The 17,690-nt window shown below is 43.3% G+C and overlaps 4 protein-coding genes across 5 annotated transcripts; 1 reads left to right on the top strand and 3 right to left on the bottom strand.

The window, feature by feature from the left end:
- Positions 1-69: 69 nt before the first annotated feature.
- Positions 70-2,750, bottom strand: LOC306709231 (proton channel OTOP2-like; the record flags this gene model as incomplete). Its single annotated transcript, XM_079177298.1, has 7 exons — positions 70-240; positions 367-1,169; positions 1,250-1,374; positions 1,451-1,509; positions 1,614-1,750; positions 1,828-2,225; positions 2,698-2,750. 7 exons carry the CDS (start codon positions 2,748-2,750, stop codon positions 70-72), a joined length of 1,746 nt encoding a protein of 581 aa, XP_079033424.1.
- A 721-nt stretch (positions 2,751-3,471) lies between these two features.
- Positions 3,472-5,418, top strand: amn (amnion associated transmembrane protein). The gene has a single exon (XM_079176966.1). The coding sequence runs from the start codon at positions 3,978-3,980 to the stop codon at positions 5,400-5,402; it is 1,425 nt and encodes a 474-aa protein (XP_079033092.1). The 5' UTR covers positions 3,472-3,977; the 3' UTR covers positions 5,403-5,418.
- A 345-nt stretch (positions 5,419-5,763) lies between these two features.
- Positions 5,764-8,274, bottom strand: LOC306708979 (tripartite motif-containing protein 16-like). Of its 2 annotated transcripts, none has more exons than XM_079176964.1 (6): positions 7,781-8,274; positions 7,516-7,611; positions 7,195-7,428; positions 6,768-6,939; positions 6,426-6,518; positions 5,764-6,327 (listed from the first exon to the last, which is right to left on the bottom strand). In XM_079176964.1, the coding sequence occupies exons 1-6, from the start codon at positions 8,189-8,191 to the stop codon at positions 5,780-5,782; spliced, it is 1,554 nt and encodes a 517-aa protein (XP_079033090.1). In that variant the 5' UTR covers positions 8,192-8,274; the 3' UTR covers positions 5,764-5,779. The 2 variants fall into 2 exon arrangements, with proteins under 2 accessions (XP_079033090.1, XP_079033091.1); XM_079176965.1 differs by having other exon boundaries at positions 6,426-6,500.
- A 1,364-nt stretch (positions 8,275-9,638) lies between these two features.
- Positions 9,639-16,115, bottom strand: ush1ga (Usher syndrome 1Ga (autosomal recessive)). Its single transcript, XM_079177405.1, has 4 exons — positions 15,792-16,115; positions 12,176-12,629; positions 10,569-11,365; positions 9,639-10,429 (listed from the first exon to the last, which is right to left on the bottom strand). Exons 1-4 carry the CDS (start codon positions 15,953-15,955, stop codon positions 10,426-10,428), a joined length of 1,419 nt encoding a protein of 472 aa, XP_079033531.1. The 5' UTR covers positions 15,956-16,115; the 3' UTR covers positions 9,639-10,425.
- Positions 16,116-17,690: the final 1,575 nt, after the last annotated feature.

Raw genomic sequence — 17,690 nt, 5'->3', positions numbered from 1 at the left:
AGTTAAATTCAAACATTTAATAAATAAGATATATGATACAATTACTCTTAACCGTGTTCAAAGATTCATCTAAGAGATCAAGTACACCTCAAAGAGACTGGCGACAGAGTGCATGCGGTAGAAGATTCCAAAAGGAAGTCCAATATTCACGATGGCCGCCCACATTGTGAATTTGTAGAATTTTATCTCGATGGGATGATCAAACTGGGGACGAGCACCGAAGGCGGGCATGATCCACAGCTGTCAATACAGAGTGAGTGAATAAGCAGGACACATTTCAAGAGGAAAACAAATAGATCTGAGTTAGTCTTAAATAGTTCGTTGCAATTACAGTGATTAAAGAAATTAAGCATAAATAGAACTTACAATGATGTTAGCAAACAGCAGAAAGGCACAGACTTCCTTCAATACCCTTCTCTTCCAACTTGGCTTATCACGACTTGAGGTCATGAAGTATTTGGACACATGACTCTCCAGAACGTTAATCTCTGGATGTTCCCGGAAGGCGTGAGAATTTGTGTGCAGAGCGGCTTCCTGCATCACGTGGTAAGGCTCCCTGTGGAGGCCTTCGATGATGAAGTAGTTCTGCAGACCGAGCTGGAGCACCGTCAGCACCGCCCAGGACAGGTTGAGGGCGTTCAAGTACCCTCCGGCTCCTGTCGCCACCGCAGCCACGATGGCGAAGTAGCTGATGATGAACTGCCCCATCGAGGCTCCCAACAGAAGCCTCACATCCAGGCTGCGAGTGGGGTTTTTCTCCGATACGTGCTCCCTGTGGTCCAGCCTGTAGACGACGCAGCCGATCACAGTGGAGAGGCACATCAGGCTCACTATCACTATATTCATGATGAAATGAATCAGCAGGGCCTTGTTTCTGTTCTTCTCGTCCTCTGTCAGTAGTTCCACCTTGTACACTATGAATGTGACAAGTCCTGCCACCACCAGCAGTATTCCCATTACAGGTCCCGAACACACATCCTTTGGACGGAACTTTATGCTGTGGTGGCTGTGATCCTCCACAAGGCGACCAACATTTTTCCACATGACGTAGGCCACGGCCGAAGCAAAGAGGCTGTATTCTATGTTGAAGGGGTACAGGTAGTAGAAGGCGTCTTTGAAGGTGTCGCACGCCAAGTGACTGCATTTACACTTTCTGTCACCATAGCTGGCTGAATTGGAAAGGTTTTGGAGTTACTTTTTCCTCTTAATGAAGACATGAATAAATTGAAAACAAACTGTGCCTAAATACCTCTGTACATCTTGTGTGAGACATTGACATTTAGGTCTGGAATCTCGGTTTGGTGAACCGATTCCTCGGTCACAGCTGCCATCCACACCACCAGGTTAGTTGAAAGCGTAAGAGTAAGCCCACACCTGGAAGAGTCAAAACATGAGTGTCCTGCAAGATTAGCAAAGTTACATTTTCTAGTGAGTAAAATAAACAATTTACCGTGTGAAATTTGTGTGTAGTTGCACACAATCCTTTGCATGAATCCAAAGGAAGTAGGTCTACAAACAGACAGGTTTTGTTAAGTTTCCACCCACCAATCCACAGTGCAAGTAAGACTGTATATTCTTGCAATGCATATGTAATGTTTTTAAAATGCACCAACCTGGACAAACAGAAATACAGCTTGCACAACAGGGAAGGCAACCTTAACAGCAGAGTCACAGTGAAGGTAGCCCACATAGGTGGCGATCTTGAAGATGTCCATGAGGAGACTGAGAAGCCCAAACAGCAGAAGCCCGCCTGAAATATAAACAAAAAAATGGAATTAAGCCTTGAAACGATACTCCTCTAAAAACAGACAATCAGAAGGTGCTGACCTCGGAGCCACACAGGCCCCGCGTGGCTATCTTTGAACAAGACAGCTTGATCCTTCCGAGAGGTGACGGCTGTGTAAAACAGCATCCACAACATCGTGAGGAGGAGGAGAATGATGAGGAAGATTTGCCTGTGCACAGCAGTGATGGCCACGCTGTTGAAGGCACTGCCGCTGACCAGAGCGCAGCCCAGGATCAGGATGTTGACGCAGATGATGCCAGACAGGAGCCATCCACCACCATGGTGGGCCCTCTCCACCACTGCCTCCACCTGGTGAACGCGCTCTCCAGCCTCCACATTGAAAGTCTGTGAGGGACTGGGCAAATGTTGGATGTTGTCCATCTGTGCGGCCATCTCAATGTTGGATGGCCGTGCCTCCACAACATCCTTTGACGACTTTCTACAAAAAAAAACACATGAAGTGTCTCAGAAAAACAGCAGTAATCACATACTGTTCAAGTTAGCGGCTGCAAAAAAGATTTTTTTTTGACCGCAGATAGGCCAAGATATGAGCATGAAAAACTCATTAGTGTACCGTACACACTGCAAGAGAAGATATCCCCTCCAGACACATGTTTAAGCATAAGTATGATTATTTTTTTTCCACCAAAAAATTAATTAAAAAAAATCCCTGTCTTAAAATTGCAGTCCAGTAAGCTACAACACAACTACAACCTCAATGTTTGAATTTACAACTCTGACTGTCAAATGGAGAATTTGTGGCGGATATATTAAAGTAGGCGTACCAAACAAGTGGCTCTAGCTGCATCTTAAAGTATAGGCTAGTGATCATAACACTACACACTGCACTCTGCAGTTGAGACGTGGTTTTTCTAAAGCTGCCGAGTGAAAACACATCATCACACATTTACCCAGAGAAGAGTTGGTTGCAGGTCCGTAACATCTCTTGAGCTACAGCTTTCATGATGGGCTTCCCGACCAATTGGAGACTGTACGTCACAACATAATAAGTCAAAAGCGGGTGTCAGGACACTTGGACATGTCTATATCATGGCAAAGATGAAATGCATATAGGGACATTAAAGGAAATACACCGAAAGTGTAGCGTTCCCCTCTCTGCAGGTGAGGTTGCTGGAGCACCGCAAAAGGGAAGGTAGATAAACAGGTGTAGTTAATTTCGTCTGATTAATGGTGTCGCTCCCCTAACAATTATTTAGAGCAGCTCCGATCGTAACTTCCAAGTCAATTCGTCTACGCGTTTTATTGATAGTCCATGTAAACGTGCCTTTACTTTTCACCACAGCAGCCGACTGTGGCCCGTGATTGGACACTGCCTCAGGGGACATTCAGGTTCAATGAGGTTGTGTGTTGTTTTTTTTTTTTCCGTGCATAATCCTGGTACCTGTACCACAAAGCAGGATTACTGTGTTGTTTGATGAGTGAAACCCTGTTGACTCGACACATTTGGAAATCCAATATATAACTTGCAAACACACAAAAAAAGCAGTTACATGAAGCTGTTACGAAAGCAACAGTATAGAACAACGCATTCATGAAATGTATAGTTAAACATAACACAATTTGGAAATGACAGAGTGGGTTTTACTAGCATAACAGCTCACTCAATGACAATAGAGACAGAACATATGGGATTAAGAGTTTTATATCTGTAACTGAATGGGATTTCATATTAATCAAGAGGTAAATTATTTAATTTGCTTCCTTTACAGGTCTCTGCATGTCTCGTACAAAACTTACATAATATTTTTTTTTATTTTTGTCATTAGTTTAACAGCGTTCCTGATGTTCAGCAAAGTTTCCAGGTGGACTCCAGTAACTGAGAGGCAAAAGGAGCTAAGAGGACGGTCCAGAAGTTATCCCTTCAGAAAATCTTGTCCCTGCAAAAGAAGAATTGGTGTTGATGCCTGATGAGGACCACTGGACTCTAGAAAATGCATAGAAATGTATTCATAAGTGTTCCTGATATTCTGATAATAGACAAACTAAAAGAAAAGGAGGAAAAAAAAAAAGAATCTGTTGTTGCAGATTTGTAAATCGTTTACAGGTCACCTGGTCGATGTGGTTCGGAGCTCATCAACTTTACTGGTAAGCTGTGTGCACTCATGTGTTAGTCACAAGGTTGGAAACAAAGGTCACCGTATGTTCTCTCAGTCCATCACAAATATTCAGGATGCTGAAAACACCGGACATGCTCCTTCTCTTCTTCTGTCTTGTCGGGGCCGTGGATGCCCTGCAAAAACAGTGGATTCCTGACACCAACTATGAGAATAAGACCAACTGGGACAAAGAGGCTGTTCCGTGTGGCAACGACATAGTTCAGTTTCCAGCCCAGAGAAAAGTGTCTGTGTTCGTGGAGACCACGCATGCTGTGCAGGAGATGAGGCTGCCAGTCGATGGAGAGCTCATCCTAAATTCAGGAGCTGGATTTTATGTTGTGAGCGGAAAAGATCCAGGCTGCGGAGCTGGTTTCACGACCCAGTTCAGGGATTCAGAGTCTCTTCAGTGGTTCAACCCAGCTCTGTGGCAGGCAGCTGCAACTCTGGAAGACCTGCAACGTGGAAAGTTCTTGTTCTCAGTCCACGAGGAGAGTGTCCCTTGCCAGTATGATGATGTGGTTTTTAAAGCCCGCTCCTCTTTCAGGGTGGACACCGGCTCCAGTCAGTCTAGCATTCCTGTCAAATCGGTGTCTGTGCTGGGGAAGAAGTTTGACAGCAGATCTGAGTTCTCCCAGTATCTCGGCTCACGCTCAGGCCAGCTGCAGTTTCAAGGATCCTCTGTCGTCACCGTTGGAAACCAAGAGTGTGGGGATCCTTCTGGCTGCGACTGTGGGAATTCTGTAAACCATCAGCGGATATGTAACACTGTAACATGCGGCACTCTGAGCTGTAAGAAGCCTCTCCTCCCTGCAGGACACTGCTGTGATGTTTGTGGCGCCATCGTCACCATTCACTATGCCGCTGGTTTCAACCTGCAAACTTACAGGGAACGAATCCATCACCTATTTCTTATCTTGCCAAAATACAAATCCATTCAGCTGGGCATGTCTAAAGTCTTCAAGTCACAGCGGTTGATGGGGGTCATCCCTTTTGGTGCCTCGCCTGAGATCCAGGTGGTTGTTGCGGATGGAGAGAAGGGATTGCTGTCTGAGGATCTGGCCCGGGACATACTGAAAGATGCCCGTTCTCACGGCTCAAACCTGGGAATCACTGAGGCTGAATTTCAAGCCTCCTCTGGGAGCAGCAGTGATCAGACTGGAGGAAGTGCTGGGATGGTGGTTGGAGTTGTGTTTGGAGTTTTGATTATGATTACAATCATCATTGTGGTGGTCCTGGTTCGTAAAGGGGTTGTTCAAATGCCATCATCACTGCCGTCGCTGCCGTCTCTGAGGAGCTTGAAGAGGCGCGGCGATGTTGGAGACGGTAGCGGGCCTATAGACCACGGCTTCGACAATCCCATTTTTGACAGGCCCAACATGCTGCCTGATATTCCTGGCGTGTATGCGGCTGAAACAAATCATTCAATCTCCATGACTCAGACAGGTGTGCACTTTGTAAATCCACTTTATGACGAGAATGAAACCGATTTGAATGCCTGAAGTTGACTGCAGTGGACTTTAAGGAGGTTAATGATTTCCAAAGTACTGTTGTATTAACTTGATGATTTTACAGACCCTTCATAAACAATGAATCCTCTTACAGCTGGCAGACTATGTACTTTTTTTCCTCCATCATGGCACATTCAAGAGCAATATAGTTGCAATGAAACTGCAGTAAATTCCTAACACGCTTACTGCTGCACAGGTTCCTTACATTTTATGTTACCACTAGATGGTAGTAAATTTAACCTTCATTGACATGTATGTGAAAAAATTATCCAAATGTACCAGAACTTTATATACCTTGTTATGTAACCTCAATAAACATTTATAACACAATAATATCTCTTTTACAAACTTGCAGTGAAGGCAGGTGATCATTTGTTACATAAGTTCTCATTAACGAGAGAAACCACATTGTCTTTTTTTGACAGCCAGGCTGTAACATATAAGGGCTCTATGAAATCAGCCGTGTACTTGTGGAGCTGCCTCATAGGACCGGTGGCATCATAAAAAGACACAGAGCCTCGATGAAAGTCGACATACAAGCCAAGTCTCGTAATATCAGTGACATCCAAGGGCGTCTCCACACCAGCATGCCAGGCAAAGAAACCTCGGCTGTTCCTTCCCACGCAGCAGGAAAAGTCGTTCCCAGTGATGCAGCCGGTGCTCTGCTCTCCTTTACGATCGATGCTCTTGTACGTGACTCCTATATGTGCACCCTCCCCAATCAGGTCTGCTTCAATATAGTGCCTCCCAAGGTACAGGCTGTCTGAAGTTATTGCCTGACGCCAATGTTCGAAGCGACTAGGGTGGTCCGGGTAGCTGTGCTGCCAGGGGCTGGTGTTGGTCAGCTTTCTGTTGCCCTCCGTTACACGTAAGAATTGATGGGTGGTGTCTGGGTCAAAGGTCAAACTCCTTGTGTCTACAGTACATGGGAAAAATAATTTGGGAAGACAAATTAACACGTATGATTAGACTAACAGAAAACACGGAACGTAATATACTGAAAGGTGTATTTACATTTCAAAAAGTCCTCTCGCGTCTCAGGATCAGGCAGGGGTGAGGGTTCAGATCCCGGCATCTGGGATTTAGTACCTACTTGCAGAGAGATTACTTGGTATTTTGATAAGAGATGAGGATTTATTTTTCAGCTAACAACCTAAATGTAATAAGCTAAATGTGCTGATAAATATAAAGGGTTAGGGTTAGGAGCAAAGAAAGATTATACAGGACTTAAAGTCTACAGCCATGGCTTGGCTAAAACAAGCCAACTAACAAGATACACTGAAGAAAGCATGTCTGAAGCTATTTTCTCTGTGAGGAGCCATGAGATGTAAGGTATAGGACGTGATACACACTCACCACTTTTACAAATACATTTCAGTTTTTCGCTGTAGGAGGAGAGGATCAGGTCACAGAGCTCCTGGGTAGAATCAGTCACTACCTGGACGTAAGAGGTTAAATGGTCCATGCGGTTGATGTACGGACTAGGCCGACATACATCTGCCACGCCTTTCTTCCACTCCGAATACTCCTTTAACAAGCAAAACAAAAGTAACATGTTTTCACAATGCAAAATGAAACTGCTAAATAAAATGCAACTACTTTTTTCTCTGATCCGGAACTTTTCTCTGTCAAATAACGGCAGAGATCAAATTCCTGCTCCGTGTACACTGTCAACACACTGACATCCAAAATAAACGTAGTCTCGGAGTACAGCATGTGCTGATCCAAGATAACACGAGACACGGCACTCGTTATTATCTTAACTGTTTCAGATATTTTGTACCTGCAGGAAGTCTATGTCAGACTTGCTCCTGGACAGTTTGTTCATTTGGGCCACAGTTTTCATCAGCTCGCTTTTCCTCTGCTCCAGATGTGTCTGGATGCCCTCTGCCTGTCTGAGGGCCGTTCTCTGCTCTCCCTCCAGCACATCCACCACCCCTTTTCTGGCCTCGTCCACGGTTGTCTGCAGCCTGGCAAACTGTTGTTCAACAATAACACAAACCTCCTGCACAGACGACTGCCAGAGGGGAAAGAGGAAAAAAATTTTTAAAACCAGACCATGGTGCATTAAATGAATGCAAAATGCAAAATGCATGTAACATACCTTAATTAGGTCATTGTTACTCTGTAGCTTTCCAATCGCTATCTCAGCTGCTGAGGCACTTTGACTGACCTCTTCTCGTTTCTTCTGCAGCTCGGTCTACAGCACAAACAATCATCACAAACATAACTGCAACAGATGCTGCAAAAATGCAAGGCCATTCATGACATATCTTAAATTAATATGTTGCCCTTTTGAGACGATAAAAAAGAAATAGTTTTAAACTTTAAGCAAATAAAACAAAACAAATGTGTTGTGTTGTTAGGACCTCAATCTGTGTCCGTGCCTCCCCAACAGACGCAGTCGTGTGCCCTTCGTGCTCCTGCTTCTCACAGTCCAGACACACACAGCAGCCGTCCACCAGACAGAAGCGTTCGAGAGGACGTTGATGAACCTCACAAGTCTGACAGTCGATGTCATGGAGGGGATCCACCAGACGATGGTTTTGAAATTTGGCGTTCTCCAGATGGGGTCTGAGATGGACCTCGCAGTAAGAAACCCGACAGGTCAGACAGGACTTTAGGGCCTCGCTGGGGCTGTCTATGCAGGAGTCACACAACACATCTTGTGGGAGCAGTGTGTCGGACGTCTCGGTGGCAGGATCCCTCGGCTCCTCGTTCACTATGTTGTGCCGACTCTCCTTCAAGTTCTCCTCATTATTTCTGCTGAGAGTAGCCATGTTTGAGAATGTTCCCCTAGTCACCTTAAACTCGATTTGTTTGAGCTTCAGACGGTCACAAGTTACTCCACACTTAACGGCTGCTTTCTCCTGCCTTTTCTGAGATCTAACAACCCTCAGAGAGCATGAGGAAATAATTTAAAACCACGCCTAAGGTATTTCGTACTGAGCCAGCTGAAGCACTCTCATTTTTCACCCCTCCCCTGTTTAACTCCTCTCTCTGTATCCAACCACACGAAGCTTAAGACGCAGCAAATTACTCAGATGAGGGGAGGAAATGACGAACATATTATGACCAAACCAGGAAAGGAAATGGACATCCTCTCTTTCATTCTGTCCGAGATAATGATTTGTTTACCGATTTTACATTCTCTGGCAAAGTTGGTTTTAAAAGGTTCATTTCACCAATAACAGTGTTAAGAAAACAGTTGTGTCTGTCTTCTGTCACCAATAAGAGAAATAGTTTAATAAAAACACAAGTAAAGTCTTTGTAAAGTAGCGTATGGTTAGGGATGCTACAGGACCCATGTGGGAGTGTCACACTGTTTCCTTCCGATAACAATGTACAATGCCACTTATCTACAGTAGAACTTCCTGACTTTGTGTATAGAGACAACAATGACGCTTGGCGTTGGTGTGCATGAAGCATGACAGGATTGTCATGATGACTGAAGATGCCAAAACAAGTATATTCCGGTCTCTGGGTCTGTCTCTCTCTCTCTAAATCCCACGTACCAAAGTCTGGGCAGAGGTGTAAAATGATGTCTTTGTAAACAGGTAGCAACTGAGACAGGATTTACACTGACCTGTAAAAACCATCACACAAAACGGTGAATATTAGTTACACTATACATTAACTCAATTAATTGACATGTTTGGTTCTGAGTGAGTATACGATACCTTATAGTAGGATTTTAGAAATACTATATTCCCAGTAGAATCCCAGCCATCTAAATGTAGCTACCAAACTATATAGAAATGTTCTAAGTAGTTACAAATTATTACTATACTCCTTTTATCTAAAAAAAGTTTTAAAAGCTTTAAAGAGTAAGCATTTTATTTTATATTTTAAAGCATCAGAATAGAAAATCTGTAATATGTGTGTAATCACAGAACCATGTAGAATCATTAAATCCCCCAAAATGTGAACGAAGACATGACCTCAATGGTAACCATGGCCCCGCTTTATAAAAGGCACATCTTACAGTTTACTCTGTATCTCCAATTTGAGCTACTCTGCAGGTGAAATATAGTAAGTAGAGTGCAGTGAAGAGAGCAACACATATGGATCCATATCAGTTCAGTAATTCACAGCATTAAAAAATTAGTATTTATTATTTTAAATCCACCGAAATGTTAAAAAAATGTAGATTATAAACACCAACATATGCTCCAGTGCAGATGTTATTTAAAAAAATACTTCAGATACAAACAGTTGGAAGACTGTATCATATTGTCAAGACTAACACGAGTGATAAACAAAGGTTAATAAATCCGTATGGACTGAACATGCAAAATATAGAACTGCAACATGCTATATTGTGTATTATAAGATATTGTGCTTACACATTCTACAGTAATCTCAATGAACAATTGGCCTGCATTGACAGCGAGCCACACTCGGACTGACTTGGCTCGCTGTATGTAAACATTTACAGAGATGGAATAAGGAAACAGTCGAGTGGCTCCGGGTGAAAATGTTGCTCAGACTATTGCAATTGAAACAGTTAATAATAAAGTTAAGGTCAAAAAGTATTGAAGACAAAAGACACTTTTAAGCAAAGGCACAGGCACGAGCAATGCAGGCACATGAGGTGGTGGGATTGACCCCACGGGGGCCAACACATTCATGGGATATGGACCCACACAATCAGTTCTCTGTTAACTATGCCATACAGTGGACACTGCACTCTGATGATTGCCTTTCAGTTTGTTTAAACATGCAGGACAGGGGACTCCAACCAACCCACATACAGAGATATTTACAGTGATCCTCCTGAGGCTAACACGATGCTGTAAAAGTATCCTGTAAGGAATTTGTCTCACACTCATCTCTTCCTGCTCGACATATTCCTCTTGACAGTGTCCTTTCTGCTTTGTTACCGCTGAGGTACCAGGAGAGGTAAATCATTGCGCCCTCCCTGTCCATACGTGACATTCGATCCACGATGCTCCACTGACCTTTAAAGCCTGGATGAGCACATGGTAGGAGGGGCCATCTACAGCAACGTTTATTATCTGCAAGACAGAATGAAGACAGGAGGAAAAACGGTTTGTAACTGAAGATGATTTGTGTTGGAGTGCAAACACAGCACAACAAACTATATGCCCAAATACTTCCTCACAACACTGTATAACTGAAAATCCTGTCACTCACAGTTCTGTGTCCTCAATGCAGTCTGGGTCCTCTATGGTCTCCAGCCGTCTCTTGCAGGCATCTAAGATCTTTTTCCTTGGTCCTAAGGGGATGTGGATACTCTTAAGGTCATGATCAGAGCACAGCAACAGTGCTTCAAGGTCAATCTTCTCCCTCTTGAAAATGGAGAAGAAGTCAATCATGTTCTGTGTGGCGAGGAAGACCTCCAGAGCGCTCGTGTTAGCCTCATCATCATCGTCCAGCCCTAATTCCACTTCTTCCCAGGGCAGCTCCTCCACATTCCTCTCTTGAAGGCTGCGTGCACTGCCGATGCTGTCTTCATCTGCATTCGGGTGTTGCAGCAGCCGACTGCGTAAACGCACATTATTACCTGACCGGTCTGCACTGTCCTCATCCCGGCCACCGATGTCAAACATCCCCCCACTCACATAGTTCCTCCTAAAGACCATGGTGCCCAGACCGGGCCTATTGAACAGGGAATCATGTCCCGAGTCAGTGCTGATCTCAGAGTAGTCTACATCGGGCCCGTGGAGGTCCGGCTCACTAATGGCACGTGAAATGGCATCGTAATTCTCTCTGGGGAACATGTCACGGATATTGCGACGGCCACGGTCCTTTGGGTTGAGGTAAGTCCCCTGTTTGACAAACATGACATCGTTGCCCAGCTGAAGTCCGGAGAGGGAGCGCACACTCTTCCTCCCGTCCTCGTAGATTTTAAATGTGCCATCTCCTTGCTTCCTCTTCTCCAGCTTCCTCTGAATCTTTGTCTTCCCTCGGTTTGTGGCATGAAGAGTAGCCTAACAGGACATGAATAAAATATAGTAATTAGGCACAATCTCACATGAGAGGATTAGATTTTACAAACATAAAGTTCCGGGTTCAATTCATGTCAAAATGTTGGCCATGCTAGTGGGCTATTGCAGTAGGTCCACCACTGAAATATCTCAACAGCTATGGATGGATTGGGGACATTCATGGTCTCCAGAGGATGTATAACACTGTCGTCGATGATCCATCTAGTTCTGTCTAGAGCCACCACGAAGTTGACATTCTCGGTTTTTAATGACATATCTTGACAACTATTGGATGGATTTCATTGACATTTTGAACAGATATTCATGGTGCCCAGATAATAAATTGCAACAACTTTGGTAAAGCCTGTACTTTTCCTCTAACACAATTGTCAGGCCAAAATTCCCACTTGTCTGATATTTTGGTTAATGACCAAATACTTTCAAAACCTGAGATGCAAGACTGGAGTTGGAGTAGAGAGACAATCGGATTGTTTCACAAGTAGCCAGTTTACAAGCTAATTTTAAACCAATAAAAAGCTAAACCCTCATCAGACGGTAGCTGGTTTCACAGATTGGATTTCAGCCAATGCATTCCGCCTCTTTTGTTCTCCACGTGGACCGTCTAATTGTTAGCACTGTCACTGTGACCATGTTAGCATTTAGCTTAGTCTTGTCTTGCAGTTAGGAGTAGGAATTGTAAAACTTTTTATAGTAAAACTACGCAAAAAATAAAAAAACTAAACAATGCAAACGTGCAAAACAAACAGACAGACTCTGTCCTTACAGAATAGATAGAAAAAAACCCCTGCTGACCTGAGAATATGGCACACTGGCTGTGGCTGCATTTAAGCTGTGCAGCTTGTGGCTAATAGAGCTGCTGGTGTAACTGGAAAAGCTCATGACGTCTGACGCAGAAGCCTCAGAAGTCTCCTTATGAAATCTCCGCTCCATGCGTTTGTGGTGTTTCTTCTGCATCTTCACACACTCCTTGATCCGCCGCTCAGCCTCGCGAAACGCCCGGTCCTTCATCTTGCCGACCAGCTTCGTGTTGAGGCCCGTCTGCTTGGTGGCGATGGTATCGAGGTAGCGGACGCAATCCATGTGATTCTTTGTGGCGGCCATGTCCAATGGCGTGTGGTAGTCGTTGTCCAGGCACCAAATGTTGGCACCGAAAGACACCAGGAAGAAAAGGCAGTTGAGGTGACCATTGGCAGATGCCAGGTGGAGCGGTGTGTTCCCCCATATGTCACACTTGTCAGGGTTTCCTCTGTGGGCCAACAGAAAGATGTTAGACACTATATTTTGACTCAGGGGATTTCAGATTGACCAAATAAATGTCTCCAGTTCTTGTTCAGACTGTTAGTAAGGTTACGGATACCGGTTCCCACCTTGGCCCTGCGTTTAGATGACTCACTCATGAGTAAGCATATGATCTTTTGATTACGTTTTCAACACTGACCTGTCATCCGTGGGTTGTTAATGGGGCCTTATTTAATAATTTATAGTCCAAACACCACATTGCCCTTTTGTAAAACCAACCATACAGTCGATATTAGACATTTTCTTTTTTTTGACCATTTGGCAAATAGAAGATTTGATTAAAACAATCTGTCAAAGGGAATGTACTATTATGCAGGGGCCATAACTTCAACTAGAAGCAACATTTACCCTTGGCTGACAGTCCACGACCTTAGGGTTACCTCTCTGTGTGCTGCACTGTTGCTGCCTTTTCTGTAACATGACCACATGCTTGCCAGCACCACTGCTACACTACCTGTATCCAGTTTCAGGGGAGGCCTAATAGGCTGCGCCTGACTCAAAAAGGACAACTGTGCATGGCTGGTGATGTCACGCTGAGTTCCTCAAGTCAAAACATAACAGTATCACAGCTGTTTGGATGACGTGGAGGGCAGAGGTGTATGGAGCTTTCTTATTTTCCTTTTGCATCATGAGCCTGCTACGCAAATACAGTGTGCAAGCTCATATGTTTGCTCTTTATTCTCATTTTCAGATCTTTAGTATTCCATTAAGGGTCTAACTGATAGCATCCTTTAAAAAAAAAAGAGAAAATGGTATACAGCTTGTCTGTGTCCATCACAACCAAATATTGTAACACATTAAACTTTACATTTTTTGCATTTATATTTTCAGTTTAGAGTCATCTGTATGGGGTCACACCACCTGAAATGACATGTTTACTGAACTGTCTTGTGTCTTGTCCCTGTCTTCCAATGTAGCCTCGTACAGTCTGCTGAATATTTGATACAATGGATTGTGAAGCTACTGTCGAAGTGCAAATGTATTATTGATGGATTGTGTTGTAAGGTTTTTGCAGGGAATGCGTGTCTGCAGGACCCAACCTGGGCAGCGATTAGCGAACTGAAGTCTCACTCTGATTTCAGCCCCCTTGCTCATGTTTGTCTGCACAGGATTGGCTTCAAAATGTTAAGAAAGCAAAAGCAGCTTTAGGTGGTGCTTGAGTTCAAATGTAGGGAAATGGTTGTGTGCATGATGGACAACCCAGAACGTGCCAATAAAACAATAATCAAACAAAGGAATTGCAATGTTAGTCCTGCGCTGAGATACATGAAGGGACATAAAATGCTATAAACTGATGATAAAGAAAGATAAATAGCCATTAGCTATGTTCAATTTTTATTTTGAAAATGAATATTTATCACCCTCAGATTATGCAATATGCTTGTGGTAGAGACCATCTAACATGACAGCTTTATGTGTCATAATTTATGTCTGTCCTTGTAAAATTCTGACCGCAGTGGTGATAGTTCTGCCCACTTATCCCTTCCATGTTCTTTATCACATTATGGGCTGTTTGCCTCTTCACTTCCTATGACAGCTTGATGCTCGGTGCAATATACTTGTCAAATAGAGCACTGCATGGCATCTTTCCCATGAAATCGTCAATCAGTATTAAACTTATCTTCATTATATCCCAGGGTCTCACGAGTTTGGTGCCTCTGTGAAACATTATGGCAGCTATTAATGTTTAATTTTAATACCTCATGTCAATCAGGACTTTATCTGCCATCAATGGAGGAATATATGTTCTTGCCAGCAGAATGACTCCAGAGCCTTGTTTACACTTATTCCGTGGGAAATAGTGAATTTAGTATTATCACATAGACTGGAAGCCTTCCTTTGTTGCCTGTGTTTTAAGAAAACTTGAAATAAAATAAATGTCCCCAAATCAGATATTTTGCATTCAATAAACCAAACGCTGATGAATGATGTCTCACGTTTACGGTACATCTCTCACAAACTTTACTCAATTAAGCAGATTCATAATGGGCCCCATTTTTCTGGCTGACAGCAAACCAGGTCAGCCAGAATAGATGAGGAATGGGCTGTTCATGCCTACCAGAAACATTTGCACACATTGCTGGAGTAAGGCCAGCATTTATACCATGACGCAGCCTCCTAAAATGATCTGCTGTTAATTTGATGAATCGTTTTCTTTCTTTCGCCTGCGATGATCTCAAATTGGTAGTTAAAATTGATGAAATGAAATGTTTCCTTTTCCCATAAACGTTAATGATTCAGGAATGAGTAAGCATGTCTTATAAGTCTCTTTATGGGACAACATAGATGTTTTAGCTGTTATACAGTAAAAAATGTCACTGAATGTAAGAATAACGTTTTGTACTTATCATATTTATACCTCAACGATTCGTTCCATGTATTGGTGCTTTTTTAATGAACAGTGTCATGTTACATTACACAGCATAGTTCTATGAGGCTTTACAAAATGACAAACTCCTGCTATGACATAACGGTAATGATCTTTCAGATGATCATAAAGTTAGAATGTTAAGAAAATATCTGGTGAAAGCTAAATTTGGTACACAATGTTTAATATCAGTGTATAATGTATGATGCAAATAAAGCCCTGTCTCTGAAATGGTGCGTAGGCCTGTTTCATCTTGAAATACCCACTCTCTAGCCTAACCTGGGTATTTTTCAGACATGCCCAAATACAACTGCATAGTTGCCAAACAGGTAAAAGGGCTCTTCTTAGCCAGGAGCAAAGCCTGAGGTTATATTGTTGATATTTGTCAGAGCCCCTCCTCCTCTCCTCTGGGTATGTTAAACTCAAAAACATTGCTGGACCCTGTAAAAGGTGACCTATAGTTACTGGTGTATTGTTACTTTAGTTGCTAAATTTGTATACTGCAAAACATGCCTTTAATATTGCAATATTATTTATTATTTCAAATAAATAAGGCAATTTGGTGTTATTGTTTACCTATTTCTGCCCAATCTGACACCGCAAATTGTTTGTAATAAGCAAGAAAATGGTAAAATACTTGCTTACTTGCTCTAAAATGTTTAATACCCATTTCGAATTACTGAAGATGGACACCGTGCTACGCACACGCACTAAGTCACACAGACAGCAATATCTACCCACCCCCTCGCCGCGATCAGCCGCAGAGCCTCCAGGTTGCCGTGATAAGCAGCCCACAGCGTCGGTGTCATGCCATCCTCATCCGGCGCGTTGAGATCCTTCCGAGTCGCCTCCTTCAGCAGGTCCAGGTAGCCATCCCGGGCCGCCTTGTGGTACCTGTCATTCATGGTGCAGAATTAATCCTCCCTGCTCGACTCCATTCCGTTTCATCAACACCGCCATCATCATCATCGTCGTCGTCATGCGGCGATGTAGTGGGAGCAGACCGGCTGAAGTCCCAATTCGTTCCGCAGTCTCCCCAGAGCCAGTCGCTGCCGATCAGTGGAGGGAGCGCGTCGGTGGTATCCAGGGACGCCACGGTGCACCCAAGCGTGTGGGTAACAGTGCTCCCGGTGGCCGAGGTGGACCAAAGAAAGACCTCCAACAAAGTACAACACATATAGCCTACAATATGAGTGCTTAAATATCAAAGAGAAATGAATGTTGTACCCCTAACTGAAGAGTTATTTTTGATTTAATGATGTCCCCATTGATCTCTCCTCTGGTGTATCTGAGGCTCTCAACAATGACTGTAAAAAGGCAATATCCTTATATGCTGATATACACTCAGTTGCCAGTTCATCCAGCTAAAACTAATTTAATCTAATGCAACAGACCTGCAAATAAACCTCCCTTCATAAAGGTCTTCATATTCAGTTTGTGTTCACTGTTTTAGAGAGGTGTTGATGCCACTTGTTATTTCTCCATTTTGCATGATGTAGTTTAATGCACCTCTACAGTCAATGTACACGTTAATGGCTGGTTCAAAAACAATATACATTTTACGTTTCTATTCAATCTGAAAAAAAAACTGAAACCTTTCAAACTCATTCATCGGGATTAAACTTCAAGACACACTTCACTGAAGCTGTATACACTTGTCCAGGGTATTATTAGCACAGACACACAACATGAGTATTGCTGTCTCACTGTGATAAATGAGGAAGAGTCAGACTCCGGTGTATTTTTTTGTCAGCTTTCTTTTGAATAAACCCATTGTTCTCACTTTAAACTTTCCATTGCTGGTGGTATTTAATCAGCAACATGTTTGCAGACAAAAGAGTTCATTGACGCGAAAAAATCCTTTTCATCGGGGAGGGTCTGAGAGTGAGGGACTAAAGTCCCTCGGGGAGGGTCTGAGAGTGAGGGACTAAAGTCCCTCACTCTCAGACCCTCCCCGATGAAAAGGATTTTATTAGCACACAACATAAGTATTGCTGTCTCACCGCAGCAATAACTCAGACAGCAATCACTCAGAATCACTCTCAGACCCGCCCCGATGAAAAGGATTTTTTCAGTTAGCGAGTGAGGGACCCGCCCCGATGAAAAGGACATCGATTACCTATCTGAAATAAGAAGCGACGCTGAAGTTCTCAGACATACTTTGAAACTTGCATAACAATGGGCGCCGATAGCGGTCAGGCTTTTCATGCATTCTGCATTAATGAGAACTGGGAGTATTCCCTTCAAGCACCGAATAAAAAAAACAGATAAGAGTTACACATGCTGAGCCTGTTTAGAGAATTTAGATCACGTTTAGATTGCGATGTAGCTGCATGGGGTCAGCTGCAGCAAAAAGGGCATCAAGTTGAACATGACGACACAACTCATAAACGCTTCTAAAATAGATATATGAATGCAAAAATAGTATGGACAAAAACATGCTTTGATGCAGTTTTGTTTTCCCTTACGTTAGCATTTATTTTGCGCATACTGTCAGGACTTCTACAACCAAAAGCCCCGGATTACAAGTGTATCGTGTAATATCAAAGAAATGCAGTCTATCCGAAAAGCAACCGGGTTCTTGTATTTTGGAATACGTGAGAAAAGGTTTTTCGTGGAAACATCTTTTGAACTTTAGAT

This window comes from Pholis gunnellus, assembly GCF_910591455.1.
Source record: "Pholis gunnellus genome assembly, chromosome: 17".
NCBI lineage: Eukaryota > Metazoa > Chordata > Actinopteri > Perciformes > Pholidae > Pholis > Pholis gunnellus.
Note: the sequence above shows the minus strand (reverse complement) of the source record. Positions and strands in the feature narration are given on the sequence as shown.